Source organism: Diorhabda sublineata, chromosome 6 (assembly GCF_026230105.1).
Source record: "Diorhabda sublineata isolate icDioSubl1.1 chromosome 6, icDioSubl1.1, whole genome shotgun sequence".
NCBI lineage: Eukaryota > Metazoa > Arthropoda > Insecta > Coleoptera > Chrysomelidae > Diorhabda > Diorhabda sublineata.
Window position 1 is genome coordinate 34,578,341 of NC_079479.1, and position 18,081 is coordinate 34,596,421.

Genomic DNA, 18,081 nt, shown 5'->3' on the forward strand with positions numbered 1-18,081 from the left:
CATAATTGAAAGCTATGACATTTTATAATTTTCGTGATTAAAATGTAACAAGTTGTCAATTTTGTTTGTGTATTTTTGTTTATAATTAGGGTCATTATTATTGTATTATTATGAACAAAAAAAAATCATAATGCCAGGAACTACAAGAAGAATTAATCGAAATAACGCCCGGACATCACCTATTTCATCTCCAATATTGTCAAGTTTTTCGAATGACTCTTGTGGACAAAGATACGCTCCTCTTGGAGCTTCTGTTCCAACTGTTCCTGCTCTAGAATCACCCGCACCTCCAAAACATTTTCCATTTCCCAATACACCGATTGACAATGATCTTTTTTTCGAGAGTTTAATGTGGTTTTTTGCAATTGCAACAACTGCACTCCAATATTTGCATCTTTATAGATCTGTATGGTGGTTACCACATTCGTATACGAGACAGGCGGTGGTAGGTTTTTCAATTTTATTAATAATACTAATGTTTCCATATAAATGGGTCTTCTAGTCATTTGAAATATACATTTTTTAGAACTTCTATCTGATTGATCCATATTTGGTTATTTTTATCTCTTTGGCATTGTCGAGAAGACTTATTTATATGATTGGATGTTTAATGTTAAATAAACTGGTGACAGAGGCGCAACAAGAGTATGTTCATTGTTATTTTAGGTAAGTAAATAGTGCTACAATTTATTTCCGACGATATGTTGTTATTAATAATAATTAAAATTTTAGATATTTGAAAATCTTTTAAACATTAAATTTGATATAGGTTGGATAAATATATATTTGAACATATATGTTATTTTTAGGTTTTTGTTATTTTCCGTAATGTGTACAATTTTAGCAGTGTGTATGTATCTTGTTATGCAGAACCATCATCTGGAAAAAATTTTATATTTATGTTACCCGTAAGTCACATTTTGATCAAATGGTAACAAAAATATAAATATTGTTCTAATGTATTTTAGATTTTTTATATATCTAATATTGTTTGGTTTCAATATTCACCCATTCTTTGAAGTGGTTAAATGGAATTCAACAAGGCCACCTCTTCATGCATGTAGTTCTAATGCCGTAGATATAAGAAAAGAAGTAGAAAATCTTATTGCCAATTTCAATTGTAGAATGAAAGAGATTTTATTCAGTGCTGTTTGTAATGCCTACTATGGTGGTTTTATTCCTTGCTGTTTTGCCCAGGTAAGTTTAATACTCCTTTACTATATCATAATATTTATATTAATTGAATTTTTGTGTATAATATGATTTATTAAAGAAGGCAACTGTTTATTATATCCAAAAGCATATTGTTATATGTATAGGTGAAAATGCTTTAAAATTATTTACGAATTTGGTAAATAATTAGTTTTTCTGATCTAAACTAAGCTAAAAATGGAGTTTACCAACAATCATCTATGAAACATTGAAAATACTCTCTTGTATAATTGGTAAATTTTAGATCATATAGTATATCAGATGTGATATATGATTCAATATATTCCAAATTCATTTTGTTCCAGTCATCTTTGCACTATGACATTTTTTGGGCAGCTCAACACATCCTATTTATTTTCATGAGTGGATTCATATCCTTATCCATTCACATTCTATCACTTCGTTATTGCGACATCCTCCATAGATCCGCCTTACATTTAGGCACTTGGGAGAAATTAGAAACTGGCAGAACAATGCTACTTGTAAATAACATTTGGAAAGAAGATATAATGTGGCCATACGGAGCTTTAGTGAAATTTGGTAAAGATATTTGGAGGGCTCAAGGAGATTGTAATAGCAGTCAACCTGGAAATGTTGCTTTAAGAAGATTTTATGTAAGTGATAGTTTATTAAATATATATTTTTCATTTTTGAAGATTTCTTATTATTTTTAGCATGTTTTCAAAAATCCCACAACCACTTTAGGATTGAAACTTCTTCTACTGTTATTAACTGTATTTTGTCAATTAGTATTGTTAATTAGAAGTAGATTATGGTATAACATAATATCTCTAACTTTTATATTGTTTTTCAATTATTATATTCTTTATAAATTGTTCAGAGATTATCTAGTTAGCCATAAAATTTATTCAGAGGAAAGAGATTTACATAAAAAAATTAGTATGAGATGAGATCTAGCGTTCGAATGATTTTGTACTTAAAATAAATATTGTGATGTTATATGATCGATTTTTATTTATTGGTAACCCTAAATATGAAAATTGGAAATAATTAGAAATATGATTTGTAAAGTATAAGAAGGGAGAGTAGTAAAAGAAGCTCTTTGAATATTAATGCAAAAATACTGACAAAAGAAAGATTTATCGACTGGGGGAATTATTGTTTAGATAGTTTGTCGGGGCGTTATCAAATAAGTTGTAATGAATTTAGAATTCTGCTGCTGTAAGTTGAAAGCGAATTGTAAATCATACATTTAATAAAAGATTCTTTGTTGTGTATAAATAAATGGTAAACTTTGAATGTGAATAATTTTGCCATTGATGAGTTTACTAGACTGTTTTTTTTTATTAATAATCCTTCAGAGTGCTTCTTTGGGATTGGATGGATGATGGAATGTTTTGGAAAATTTGAATTTTTTTTTACATTCAGTCTTTTGAAAAGTTTCCGGATCTAATTTTATCATTAAGTATTGTTCTGCATGCTTCTTCTGAACTTGAATGCTTATTATTTTTGAAAATTTAGAAAACTATTCAAATTTATCTTAGCTTGTCATCTTCTACCCTTTATTTCTGGGTTGTTGTATCTCTTACAAGTATTACTCATACCATCTGGAATTTTCTCCTTATTATGTATTACATTTCCTTCATTTGACCAATCCAATTTTTTTAAGTAAATATGTGTCTGATTAGGACTTCTTTTCCAACCATGTACCTGTCCATGACATTTACTTTCATACCCCTCGTATTTTTTTCTTCATTTCATCGTATTTCATTCAACTTAATTCAAAGTCTTTCTCTAGGCTTTTTTCATGATTTACTTACATTATTTTGATTTTACAAATGCTTGTGGTTGAGTTCATTTTGTTGATAGTTGAAAGAAAACTACCATTTCAGATTGTATGTTAACATTTATTGAATTTGTGTTTTAACATTGATTGAAAATACATTTTTTTTTTCATTTTATATAATTTCTTCTTTTATTTAATTTATAATCACTAGGTTTCAGTTAGTGTCCAAGATTTGTCTTCTATACTAACAATTATGGCTTGTTCAATTTTTTCTCCTAACCAAATCAGAATATCTTTTTGTCCTACAATCTTGATTTTTTGAAGATTGTCCGTACCAACATTCTAAAAAGAGGTTTAATGGAAATTACCCAATATATGATTATTATACCCCCATACCTGTCGCAACTGTAATATCAACTCTGTACAGTTCATTTTCGGCATGGAAATTATATCATCTATATCAACTATCCACTCTATTTCCCAGGGACCCCATAGACGACATTTATTAATTTTCACTATATGCCTAAATATTAATAAAGTCAATATATTGGATTACTTATTTTAAAAAAATTACTCACTCTAATGTAACTATAACTATAGTTTTTCCAATTTTATCCAAAGCAGCGTGTGCCCAATAAGTGTCATTTGAAAATCTCGAACTTCCAATTGTTTGAATTAAATGATTACCCATAGATTCGTGAACTGATGCTGGTCGTAAACCCTGAAACGTTTAAAAAGTGTCAAACTTCATGGTAATTGAAAGATTCATACTTACCAGATGTTTATTTTTGAACCTAGGTAATCTCTGATGTATTTTTATAGGTTCTCCTAATATAGATGCTCTACGTAGGGCTTCCTTAGCTACTTCTACACTATCAGATTTTTCATCGGGATGTCGTGTTATTAAAGACTGTAAAGCTTTACCTGTTGTTCTAAAGAATGTTTCTCCATCACAATTAATACCTATAATCAATACAAAAAAAATTTGATTCAAAAATCTAAAATTTCTTATGAGTAGTTCAAATGTACCAACTTACCGTTTTGATTTTTGACTATGAGTTGATCAAGTGCGTTGGGTACACCTGTAACGAAATTACGACTGGAAATTGTGATTGTTTTTGGTACAATTTCAGATTTATGGTAAGATCCATGTCGACGAATCCTTTGTATATTTTCGATATTTTGATGTACGAAAATATCTGATACGCTTGCTTCAACCGCTACAGGCGACATATTGATGTGTCCCAGTAAACATCTTGAAGCGTAAAACAGAATATTCGCCATCTTATCTATGTGATTGTCTCCCAACTTAAAAATATAATGAAATTAATGAACAAAAAAAAAATAGATGTCATGTAATCACATTAACTGCCTCTCATATTTATAAAATTATATTTTAACCAAAGAATATGGGTGAGTGGAAATGCTAGCAGTTGAAATTTTCAGCAAGGAACAATAGAAAAGGCTTCACAACAACAAGAACTTCAAAATTATAAACTCAATTTGAACATTGTGAAAATTCTAAATGATCAAACCTTTTGAGCTAGTGTATTGAGTAAAACAGAGTACAGTGTACGTTATCTAGTGTAAGTGAAGGAAAACATCAAATACTGCGGATCAAACTCTATAAAACACTCTGGTTTCTGTTAAGAAAATGGTAGCAGTTGAGGTAAAATATTCAACAAGAAAGTATGAAGAGGGCTTCATAAATGCAAGAACTCCAAAATTATACACTCAAGTTGAATAGTGTTAAAAATCAAGACGATTAAACCTTTTGAGCTAGTGTAGTGAGTGAAAATAAAGCACATTTACTTTCCATAACTAATATTCGATACATAACCTCGTCTAGTGTTTGATAATGTGTGTAAATAATTGAATAAAAGTTAATTGAGGTGAAACTATTGAATTAATAAAAACTTACTTCGATTGAAGGTTGAATGGCAAATGTATTGACCAGTACTTGTAGTCCCAGTACGTGGGAATAATATTGTTGTAAAAATTGAGTGTAAACTTGATCGCACATATTTGAAATTGCATTTGATATAGTGTCTTTGATATCGATGTGTTCCAAAGAGCAAATCCTGAAAAAAAATACCAATAACGTTTTTTAAGGATGAAATATTTGAAATTGAGTGAGAATGAAAACATTTTGATCATATCCCAAACAAATGAAACTTGACACTAATTAGAGGTGCAGACGCAAATACGTATCACTGTTTAGTAGTCAAGCAACAGCTACCAATAATACTGAATGTAATAATATGTAATGTCAATAATACCGAAAAACGTGGTCATATTGGAAACTCAAGTGTATCTTAGCACAAATCTGACAACATAGACGATATGTGGAAATGGAGTGACATTGACAGTGACAGAATGACAAGTAGAAAAATGGAACAGGTGGCAGAGCAAACGCTAGGCTTGGAGAAAAGAACAAAGCAAGAAATTATGGTTCGATGAGGAGCGTTGAAAGAAACTGGAGGAATGGACTTTAGTACGGCTAAGTCGACAGAAGCAAAGAGAAAATATTAAAAAATCCGAAAGAATACTGAAAATATACTCAAAAAAACCGAGTGGCTAAAAAACCGAAGAACTGAAAAGAAGAGCCGGAACAGGAAGAAGATATAGAAGTGTGAGAGTGAGTTTTGACAATTGACACTAAGTCTATTTATAGAAACAATAAGAATACTGATTTAAATAACCTTAATTTAATCTATGCATATCTTTTAGATATTGAAAAAACAAATTTTATAATAGAAATTTAACGCCATCTACAACCAATTAACCTTACCTAACCTATGAAATTCAACTTCAATCATAACGACCTAACCTATAAAATTTAATGTCATTCATAATCGAACCAATAAATATTCGGTTCCATCCATAACGACCAGGCCTATTAAAATTTGATGTAACAGTAAGAATTGTTATACTTTCATACATATTTTTGTATTGTACTTGACTAATTTCAATCCCAGGTGATGAATACTTGAGTATTCGAAAAAGGTCGGAAATATATTAGAGTTAGTACACTTTGGTGTTTGATATTTTGCCACAATCCCACTACCAAAACAGTACATCGAAATGGTGAAGATAATTTTATAAAATTATGATTAATTTTTGATAATAATTGAATTAAGTATAATTTTGATAAAATTTAACATACTTATGATGAACACCTTCCAAAGGCATGTACGGTGACATGTTATAAGGAAACAGATAATCCAGAAATGTAGAGAACGGTCCTCGATTACCCGCCAATTTCATTTGTGTTTTATTCGATATATTGAGTTGAATACCGAAATTTTTCAACACTAGATATTCAATAATAGTTCTATTTACATTATCAAGAAAGTCCTGAAAAAAAAATATCTTTTTATATAAAAAGATAAGGTAAAAAAACATGTTTTTTGACTTTGGAATAATATAATGAATAGTACAGTCAGAGTGTCTGTGGAAACCGGTGATTCGACTGGAATTTTCAGTAATTTTGAGTGAGTCAACCAGGCAGAGCAAATTGGTGTTGGTATAGCTCTAAAAACTTTAACGACTGATGTCGAAAATCGCACCATCCAATCGAAACAATACATTGAACCTCCCTCGTAACTGCACTCTTAAGCCGTTACTACACGAAGCGTTCAAAGTTCCAATGACGTCGAATGACATGGGTACTACGACCACACGATGTGTCCAATCATACCAGCGTCCAACATTGGACGCATCGTGTGGTTCCGGCTTAACGAACTAACGTATCTGACTTCGCCTGATATTGACATCGATTTTACTTTTAACCAAAGAGAATCGAATAAAATTCTGATTTGAACTGAACTATCCACTAACAGGAGCACATAAATAGTTTCTCTTATATCTGATTGGTCGGCTAAACTCGCATTATTTCCGAGGAAGATGCGTAGTAGGTTTCTACGCATCGAGCACTGTACGCCGGCGCGGAGTTTTACATTACAAGTCAGCTGACTAAACCAGACGCTATTCACTTTGGTGTAGTGTAATAATTCATGTAAGTTGTTGAAAATTGTGTAATTTGATGATACTTACATTGTTTGTAGCAGTAATCGATTTGTGTATAGTTTTAATTTCATTAACGTACGTTCTCGAATCGTCGGCGACAAATTTCTTGGCTTTTTTCAGTAGATTAGACAGTTCCAATAATAAATCGTTTTCGATACTCAAAAAAAAACTTCCGACGTTAAATTTGATGTATCTGTAAACGTTAGTTCCTTTCGAAATCGATACGGAAGTGCTGATATCAGCGAAAGGTGAATCGTCTTTGAGATTTTGCGAAGGTAACGGCTGTAAGACGATGTTATTGGTTTGTTGATTGTCTATTTGGAAAGATTGCACTTTCAAATTGTAATATTGGTAGTGCTGCGATTTCCTGAAATGAAAATAAACCGCGGGACTGTAACTCCTCCTCAATTCCGCGAAGAAAGGTTTCAACATGTACATTTTTTCGAAATCTATGTGGACGTAATTTTTCAATTGGCATTTTTTGTAATGGAGTCTGTATTTATCTTCTACCCACGAAGCCAATTCCAAAGTTAACGTTTTCCATTTTTGTCCCACGTTGACTTCCCAAATAGCGGGGGTGTCGGTCAGGGCTGCGTAAATTCGTTCTTTAACGTCATCTTCGGAAGTAAATATCGATAAACCGACGCCGGATAGGGCGATCAATCCTTCCAAATGACATCTCTCCAAAAATATTTGCATGACGCTGTTGTAGATTCTTAATTCTTGGGTTAAAAGTAGGACTCTTTGTACGCCTTCTCTATAACATAACCAATAAATGGTTATTTTATCTTTATGCACTTTTTTATTGAGGTTATGTTGCGTATTATCGGAACTATCGGAGTCGTCGCTACTAGATGATTCCACTAAACTGGAAGTCGGAGTCACGCTATGAATACGCATTTTTTCTTCCCCGAAACTAAAAAATCATTAAAAACATTTCTATATTTGAGCCACTCATCATAAATTGTTTTTCCATCACCCTGTATATTATAATATTAAACGCAACATTATACAGGGTGATTCATTAAGAATGTCCAATCTCCGAAATATTCTCAACATGCCTTATGCAAATATTGCTAGTTTCCGATATACGGGGTGTGTTCAAAGTTTAAATTTTGATTTTCGCAATAAATTTTTATGTTTTTTCTTTGAAAATTGGCAATTTTACGTTTTTTGGCGTGAGGAATCATAATTTAACGTTGCTAATAGAGAGAAATTGCGAAAACATAAAAAATTATTGCGAAAATCAAAATTTAAACTTTGAACACACCCCGTATCTCGGAAACTAGCAATATTTGCATAAGGCATGTTGAGCACAATCATCATATTTTGAGGTCTAGAATCTACAGAGATTGGAATCATCCTGTTTATTCATTATTACCATATACTAATATACGAGGATGCTTCTAGAAGTATCTGGTCCAACCAAGAAAATACAGAAATACACTTTTCCCAGCGATATTCGATAAGTTCGATACTTTTTTCATAATAAGAATCGTCAAGCTCCTCAAAATAGTCCAAACTGTCGACATAACCTCTTTATTGACCACTGAGCCTTTTTTTCAAGTCTGGGAACAGAAAATAATCCGAAGAAGTTGAATCTGGCGAATAGGGTGCTTGAGGTAGCAATTCAAACTTTGTTTCATTAATTTTGATCAGATTTTTGGTTTGTTTTCGAGATCAGTTCTTCAGATGCACGTATGGAGCAATCCTTGTCTGGCCAAACAGAGAAAACACGAAAATTTTGGGAAAAATCATTTTTCCAGCGATATTTAATCACATCGATACCCTTTTTTTGGAAAATCTTCGAGCATTAAGCAATTTTTACAAGTCTGGGAACAGAAAATAATCCGAAAGGGTTAAATCTGGCGAATAGGGTGTATGTAGCAGCGATTCAAACTTTGTTTCATTAATTTTGATCAGATTTTTGGTTTGTTTTCGAGATCAGTTCTTCAGATGCACGTATGGAGCAATCCTTGTCTGGCCAAACAGAGAAAACACGAAAATTTTGGGAAAAATCATTTTTCCAGCGATATTTAATCACATCGATACCCTTTTTTTGGAAAATCTTCGAGCATTAAGCAATTTTTACAAGTCTGGGAACAGAAAATAATCCGAAAGGGTTAAATCTGGCGAATAGGGTGTATGTAGCAGCGATTCAAACTTTGTTTCATTAATTTTGATCAGATTTTTGGTTTGTTTTCGAGATCAGTTCTTCAGATGCACGTATGGAGCAATCCTTGTCTGGCCAAACAGAGAAAACACGAAAATTTTGGGAAAAATCATTTTTCCAGCGATATTTAATCACATCGATACCCTTTTTTTGGAAAATCTTCGAGCATTAAGCAATTTTTACAAGTCAGGGAACAGAAAATAATCCGAAAGGGTTAAATCTGGCGAATAGGGTGTATGTAGCAGCGATTCAAACTTTGTTTCATTAATTTTGATCAGATTTTTGGTTTGTTTTCGAGATCAGTTCTTCAGATGCACGTATGGAGCAATCCTTGTCTGGCCAAACAGAGAAAACACGAAAATTTTGGGAAAAATCATTTTTCCAGCGATATTTAATCACATCGATACCCTTTTTTTGGAAAATCTTCGAGCATTAAGCAATTTTTACAAGTCTGGGAACAGAAAATAATCCGAAAGGGTTAAATCTGGCGAATAGGGTGTATGTAGCAGCAATTCAAACTTTGTTTCATTGATTTTGGCCATTGTATGAAAATTATTCCAAAAAATCGACGTCTGCAGTTGGAACGATCGTTACCTTCTTCGGAATCGGTTCTTCCTTTTCATTCTATCGTTTTGATGGTTCTTTTGTTTGCGAGCTGGATCCAAGTTACATCAGTTGTTATGAAACGGTTTTATTTCTGTGAAAAATTGCCAAACACTCGATGGAAACATCTTCATGACTCTGTTTTTTGTTCCATTTTGCGCACAGCTTTCTCATGTCCATATTTTCAGTTAATAAGCGATGTATTGCACTTTTTGAAATGCCTACTATGTCTGCTAGCTCGCGCACTTTCAATCGACGATCATCCAGTTCCATTTTGTTGATTTTCTTCAACATTTCTGGATTCGTCACCTCATTTGGTCGACCACTGCGTTGTTGGTCTTCGCAGGACGTCCAGTCTCGTTGAAACTGTGCTACCTAATATTTTACTATTGAAAAGTTTCACCCAGAGTAGAATCTAGTTCAGCTTTTATATTGTTTGGACTAAATCCTTGCAAATAAAAGAATTGTATCACATAACCTAATCCAGGAAACGTTATGCTGCAAAGTGGTATTTTTCAAGCAATTAGCGCCATCTGTAGTTCAGACCAGATACATCTGTATCCATCGTCGAAATAACTTACCCATCTTTGGTAATATCTACCGAAAATCCGTTTCCTTTATTATTATACACATTCCAAACTAATTTCCTAGATCTAGTTGGATCATCCCACGTGTACAATAAGGAATAATAAGGATTCAATAATGTTACAGGACTGAGATCCTGTTGTTGAATTTTAAGAAACAGATCGGCGCAGTAATTTTTTATCAATACCGGAGCATCTCCTATTTTATACTCGTTAAATGATATTCTGAAAGAAGTTTTTTCGCCTCCCGTAACTTCCACGGTGATCGCTCCCTACAATTCAAACTATAATGTCGACATCTATTGGTGAAATATTGAAATAAACGATAATATTTAGAAAATGTATTCCGCCTTCCTTCAAAAGAGGAAACAACTACTTTCCTGGCTAATGCCACGACGATATTAACATCCCCAAAGCTCATACTGACGGGAAAGATGGACCAGGACGTAAAAAACATTCAACGAAATTCAATATTTAGAAAATGTACTCCGCCTTCCTTCAAAAGAGGAAACAACTACTTTACTGGCTAATGCCACGACGATATTAACATCCCCAAAGCTCATACTGACGGGAAAGATGGACCAGGACGTAAAAAACATTCAACGAAATTCAATATTTAGAAAATGTATGCCGCCTTCCTTCAAAAGAGGAAACAACTACTTTCCTGGCTAATGCCACGACGATATTAACATCCCCAAAGCTCATACCGACGGGAAAGATGGACCAGGACGTAAAAAACATTCAACGAAATTCAATATTTAGAAAATGTATGCCGCCCTCCTTCAAAACAGGAAACAACTACTTTCCTGGCTAATGCCACGACGATATTAACATCCCCAAAGCTCATACTGATGGAAAAGATGGACCAGGACGTAAAAAACATTCAACGAAATTCAATATTTAGAAAATGTATGCCGCCTTCCTTCAAAAGAGGAAACAACTACTTTCCTGACTAATGCCACGACGATATTAACATCCCCAAAGCTCATACTGACGGGAAAGATCGACCAGGACGTAAAAAACATTCAACGAAATTCAATATTTAGAAAATGTATGCCGCCCTCCTTCAAAAGAGGAAACAACTACTTTCCTGGCTAATGCCACGACGATATTAACATCCCCAAAGCTCATACTGATGGAAAAGATGGACCAGGACGTAAAAAACATTCAACGAAATTCAATATTTAGAAAATGTATGCCGCCTTCCTTCAAAAGAGGAAACAACTACTTTCCTGGCTAATGCCACGACGATATTAACATCCCCAAAGCTCATACTGACGGGAAAGATCGACCAGGACGTAAAAAACATTCAACGAAATTCAATATTTAGAAAATGTACTCCGCCTTCCTTCAAAAGAGGAAACAACTACTTTCCTGGCTAATGCCACGACGATATTAACATCCCCAAAGCTCGTACTGACGGGAAAGATGGACCAGGACGTAAAAAACATTCAACGAAATTCAATATTTAGAAAATGTACTCCGCCTTCCTTCAAAAGAGGAAACAACTACTTTACTGGCTAATGCCACGACGATATTAACATCCCCAAAGCTCATACTGACGGGAAAGATGGACCAGGACGTAAAAAACATTCAACGAAATTCAATATTTAGAAAATGTATGCCGCCTTCCTTCAAAAGAGGAAACAACTACTTTCCTGGCTAATGCCACGACGATATTAACATCCCCAAAGCTCATACCGACGGGAAAGATGGACCAGGACGTAAAAAACATTCAACGAAATTCAATATTTAGAAAATGTATGCCGCCCTCCTTCAAAACAGGAAACAACTACTTTCCTGGCTAATGCCACGACGATATTAACATCCCCAAAGCTCATACTGATGGAAAAGATGGACCAGGACGTAAAAAACATTCAACGAAATTCAATATTTAGAAAATGTATGCCGCCTTCCTTCAAAAGAGGAAACAACTACTTTCCTGGCTAATGCCACGACGATATTAACATCCCCAAAGCTCATACTGACGGGAAAGATCGACCAGGACGTAAAAAACATTCAACGAAATTCAATATTTAGAAAATGTATGCCGCCCTCCTTCAAAAGAGGAAACAACTACTTTCCTGGCTAATGCCACGACGATATTAACATCCCCAAAGCTCATACTGATGGAAAAGATGGAACAGGACGTAAAAAACATTCAACGAAATTCAATATTTAGAAAATGTATGCCGCCTTCCTTCAAAAGAGGAAACAACTACTTTCCTGGCTAATGCCACGACGATATTAACATCCCCAAAGCTCATACTGACGGGAAAGATCGACCAGGACGTAAAAAACATTCAACGAAATTCAATATTTAGAAAATGTATGCCGCCTTCCTTCAAAAGAGGAAACAACTACTTTCCTGGCTAATGCCACGACGATATTAACATCCCCAAAGCTCATACTGACGGGAAAGATCGACCAGGACGTAAAAAACATTCAACGAAATTCAATATTTAGAAAATGTACTCCGCCTTCCTTCAAAAGAGGAAACAACTACTTTCCTGGCTAATGCCACGACGATATTAACATCCCCAAAGCTCGTACTGACGGGAAAGATCGACCAGGACGTAAAAAACATTCAACGAAATTCAATATTTAGAAAATGTATGCCGCCTTCCTTCAAAAGAGGAAACAACTACTTTCCTGGCTAATGCCACGACGATATTAACATCCCCAAAGCTCATACTGATGGAAAAGATGGACCAGGACGTAAAAAGCATTCAACGAAATTCAATATTTAGAAAATGTATGCCGCCCTCCTTCAAAACAGGAAACAACTACTTTCCTGGCTAATGCCACGACGATATTAACATCCCCAAAGCTCATACCGACGGGAAAGATTGACCAGGACGTAAAAAACATTCCTGGCTACGGATTATAAGAGACTGGTAAGGCATTCAGAGGGCGGAAACAATTATTCATCGTGCAGTAGAGGGATGCCTTCAGATAATAGATTAGAAGTTTTGGACACCTACACGCTGCAAAGTGTATGGTACTTGAAGAAGATTTGAGGAAAGCAGACAGAGTTAGGATGGGAGGGAAGATGAAATACACCAATCAGCGCGTTTATAAAGACAAGAAGGATACTTAGAACGAAGACAGATTCTTGAAAGGAGATAAACAAAAAAACGGTCGAGGGAAGTAGTGGAAGAAGACTTTTGAGAGAAAAACGTCCAGAACGGGAGAGAAAAGCTAAAGGACCGGAAGTTATACAGAGATTACAAGGCTATGGACCAAAATGGTCTGCATTGCAAAGCAAGTGCCTTTTGTGCTCAACTCAAATTGTCATGGAGTTTTTTAATATGTGTGTCTTGAGTTTCTAGTCATTCCTAACAATTTAGAGGAGATTGAATGTATCCATGATACCGATTTAAAGATATTTACCCCTTTGTCGAGTCTCAAAACAGTTCTGTGATGTGTAGATATAAAGAATGAATGTGAAATCAATTTGCTGTCTCTATATTTGACGTACATTTCCATCGATGAAGTTTCTGGCCAGAATATCAAAGTCTTGAACGGAGCTAGATCTATCCATAGATCAGTTTTGTCGTTGTGCTCCATAAATCTACAACATTTTTCATCAACTGCGTTCAGGTTATAGTTCAAGAAAGGGAATATGAAATTATTTCCATGATATGTCACTTATAGTTAAAAATGAGACTTGAAAAGGGAAACTTGGAGATGAGTGGATGTTTTTATCGCCATCAATTGAGGAAAACCCAAAAAATTAGGGCATAAACAATGTTTCTTCGAGTTTTTTGAAATATCTCGTTGACGGGGCAAAATATAAAACATTTCCCTTAATAAAAAAATTATGGCGATAAAATTTTACAAAAAAATGTTGTTACTGTATGTAGATACTTTCGAAAACACGTCTTCGCGTACTTTAGACGCACTTTCGTGTGGGTAAAATCTTAATTTACGCACCAGTACCCAAAGGAACATATTTTAAGCAGTAGTGATCTATAGATGATTAGTCCATTCAAATCTATTTCGAAAAAGGTAAATTTTTCGAAAATTGAAAATAACAAACACGTATTCAATATCTTCTTTCATTACCGAGTAATTTAATTAATGAATTTATGACTCTTATATCCAGCTCTAATTGTAATTCGACTGGACTACTACAGATTCTCTAGATGATTAGTCCACTCAAATTAGACTTATATGTAAGACAATTGCCATTTTTCGGAAGACGATTCTAATTTAAATCGTAAAACCAGGTAAATTATGATTTCATTTCGAAGAAGTTAAATTTTTCGAAAATTGAAAATATTAAACACGTATTCAATATCTTTTTTCATTACTGAGTAATTTGATCAATGAATTTATGACTCTTATATCCAGTTCTAATTGTAATTCGACTGGACTACTACAGTTTCTCTAGATAATTAGTCCATTCAAATTAGACTTACATGTAAGACTATTGCTATTTTTCGGATGAAGATTCTAATTTAAAACATGAAACCAGTTAAATTATGATTTCATTTCGAAAAAGGTAAATTTTTCGAAAATTGAAAATAACAAACACGTATTCAATATCTTCTTTCATCACTAATTAATTCAATTAATAAATATATGACTCTTATATCCAGCTCTAATTGTAATTCGACTGGACTACTACAGTTTCTCTAGATGATTAGTCCATTCAAATTAGACGTATATGTAAGATAATCGCTATTTTTCGGATGAAGATTCTAATTTAAATCATGAAACCAGATAAATTATGATTTCATTTCGAAAAAAGGAAATTTTTCGAAAATTGAAAATAACAAACACGTATTCAATATCTTCTTTCATCACTAATTAATTCAATTAATAAATTTATGACTCTCATATCCAGCTCTAATTGTAATTCTACTTGACTACTACAGTTTCTCTAGATGATTAGTCCATTCAAATTAGACTTATATGTAAGACAATTGCTATTTTTCGGATGAAGATTCTAATTTAAATCATGAAACCAGTTAAATTATGATTTCATCTCGAAAAAGGTAAATTTTTCGAAAATTGAAAATAACAAACACGTATTCAATATCTTCTTTCATCACTAATTAATTCAATTAATAAATTTATGACTCTTATATCCAGCTCTAATTGTAATTCGACTGGACTACTACAGTTTCTCTAGATGATTAGTCCATTCAAATTAGACTTACATGTAAGACTATTGCTATTTTTCGGAAGAAGATTCTAATTTAAATCATGAAAGCAGTTAAATTATGATTTCATTTCGAAAAAAAGGAAATTTTTCGAAAATTGAAAATAACAAACACGTATTCAATATCTTCTTTCATCACTAATTAATTCAATTAATAAATTTATGACTCTTATATCCAGCTCTAATTGTAATTCGACTGGACTCCTACAGTTTCTCTAGATGATTAGTCCATTCAAATTAGACTTATATGTAAGATAATCGCTATTTTTCGGATGAAGATTCTAATTTAAATCATGAAACCAGATAAATTATGATTTCATTTCGAAAAAAGGAAATTTTGCGAAAATTGAAAATAACAAACACGTATTCAATATCTTCTTTCATCACTAATTAATTCAATTAATAAATTTATGACTCTCATATCCAGCTCTAATTGTAATTCGACTGGACTACTACAGTTTCTCTAGATGATTAGTCCATTCAAATTAGACTTATATGTAAGACAATTGCCATTTTTCGGATGAAGATTCTAATTTAAATCATGAAACCAGTTAAATTATGATTTCATTTCGAAAAAAGGAAATTTTTCGAAAATTGAAAATAACAAACACGTATTCAATATCTTCTTTCATCACTAATTAATTCATTTAATAAATTTATGATTCTTATATCCAGCTCTAATTGTAATTCGACTGGACTACTACAGTTTCTCTAGATGATTAGTCCATTCAAATTAGACTTATATGTAAGACAATTGCTATTTTTCGGAAGAAGATTCTAATTTAAATCATGAAAGCAGTTAAATTATGATTTCATTTCGAAAAAAAGGAAATTTTTCGAAAATTTAAAATAACAAACACGTATTCAATATCTTCTTTCATCACTAATCAATTCAATTAATAAATTTATGACTCTTATATCCAGCTCTAATTGTAATTCGACTAGACTACTACAGTTTATCTAGATAATTAGTCCATTCAAATTAGACTTACATGTAAGACTATTGCTATTTTTCGGAAGAAGATTCTAATTTAAATCATGAAAGCAGTTAAATTATGATTTCATTTCGAAAAAAAGGAAATTTTTCGAAAATTGAAAATAACAAACACGTATTCAATATCTTCTTTCATCACTAATTAATTCATTTAATAAATTTATGATTCTTATATCCAGCTCTAATTGTAATTCGACTGGACTACTACAGTTTCTCTAGATGATTAGTCCATTAAAATTAGACTTATATGTAAGACAATTGCTATTTTTCGGAAGAAGATTCTAATTTAAATCATGAAAGCAGTTAAATTATGATTTCATTTCGAAAAAAAGGAAATTTTTCGAAAATTTAAAATAACAAACACGTATTCAATATCTTCTTTCATCACTAATTAATTCAATTAATAAATTTATGACTCTTATATCCAGCTCTAATTGTAATTCGACTGGACTACTACAGTTTCTCTAGATGATTAGTCCATTCAAATTAGACTTATATGTAAGACAATTGCTATTTTTCGGAAGAAGATTCTAATTTAAATCATGAAAGCAGTTAAATTATGATTTCATTTCGAAAAAAAGGAAATTTTTCGAAAATTTAAAATAACAAACACGTATTCAATATCTTCTTTCATCACTAATCAATTCAATTAATAAATTTATGACTCTTATATCCAGCTCTAATTGTAATTCGACTAGACTACTACAGTTTATCTAGATAATTAGTCCATTCAAATTAGACTTACATGTAAGACTATTGCTATTTTTCGGAAGAAGATTCTAATTTAAATCATGAAAGCAGTTAAATTATGATTTCATTTCGAAAAAAAGGAAATTTTTCGAAAATTGAAAATAACAAACACGTATTCAATATCTTCTTTCATCACTAATTAATTCAATTAATAAATTTATGACTCTTATATCCAGCTCTAATTGTAATTCGACTAGACTACTACAGTTTATCTAGATAATTAGTCCATTCAAATTAGACTTACATGTAAGACTATTGCTATTTTTCGGAAGAAGATTCTAATTTAAATCATGAAAGCAGTTAAATTATGATTTCATTTCGAAAAAAAGGAAATTTTTCGAAAATTGAAAATAACAAACACGTATTCAATATCTTCTTTCATCACTAATTAATTCAATTAATAAATTTATGACTCTTATATCCAGCTCTAATTGTAATTCGACTAGACTACTACAGTTTATCTAGATAATTAGTCCATTCAAATTAGACTTACATGTAAGACTATTGCTATTTTTCGGAAGAAGATTCTAATTTAAATCATGAAAGCAGTTAAATTATGATTTCATTTCGAAAAAAAGGAAATTTTTCGAAAATTTAAAATAACAAACACGTATTCAATATCTTCTTTCATCACTAATTAATTCAATTAATAAATTTATGACTCTTATATCCAGCTCTAATTGTAATTCGACTGGACTACTACAGTTTCTCTAGATGATTAGTCCATTCAAATTAGACTTATATGTAAGACAATTGCTATTTTTCGGAAGAAGATTCTAATTTAAATCATGAAAGCAGTTAAATTATGATTTCATTTCG

The 18,081-nt window shown here is 32.4% G+C and overlaps 2 protein-coding genes across 2 annotated transcripts in view; one reads left to right on the forward strand and one right to left on the reverse strand.

The window, feature by feature from the left end:
• Positions 1–16: 16 nt before the first annotated feature.
• On the forward strand, positions 17–2,174 carry LOC130445535 (transmembrane protein 39A). Its single transcript, XM_056781214.1, has 6 exons — positions 17–445; positions 527–666; positions 810–908; positions 969–1,197; positions 1,518–1,826; positions 1,887–2,174. The coding sequence occupies exons 1-6, from the start codon at positions 131–133 to the stop codon at positions 2,121–2,123; spliced, it is 1,329 nt and encodes a 442-aa protein (XP_056637192.1). The 5' UTR covers positions 17–130; the 3' UTR covers positions 2,124–2,174.
• Positions 2,175–3,057: 883 nt separating this feature from the next.
• The window catches only part of LOC130445612 (intermembrane lipid transfer protein VPS13A-like), a 64,008-nt gene continuing 48,984 nt past the window's right edge, over positions 3,058–18,081 (reverse strand). The window contains exons 26-35 of the mRNA XM_056781341.1: positions 13,742–13,922; positions 10,346–10,620; positions 7,016–7,904; positions 6,126–6,316; positions 4,881–5,040; positions 3,997–4,267; positions 3,735–3,922; positions 3,538–3,680; positions 3,356–3,482; positions 3,058–3,301 (exon numbers count right to left, since the gene is read on the reverse strand). Of these exons, the coding sequence (XP_056637319.1) occupies positions 3,167–3,301; positions 3,356–3,482; positions 3,538–3,680; positions 3,735–3,922; positions 3,997–4,267; positions 4,881–5,040; positions 6,126–6,316; positions 7,016–7,904; positions 10,346–10,620; positions 13,742–13,922 (2,560 nt within the window). The 3' untranslated portion in view covers positions 3,058–3,166. The remainder of the gene's footprint in view (positions 3,302–3,355; positions 3,483–3,537; positions 3,681–3,734; positions 3,923–3,996; positions 4,268–4,880; positions 5,041–6,125; positions 6,317–7,015; positions 7,905–10,345; positions 10,621–13,741; positions 13,923–18,081) is intronic.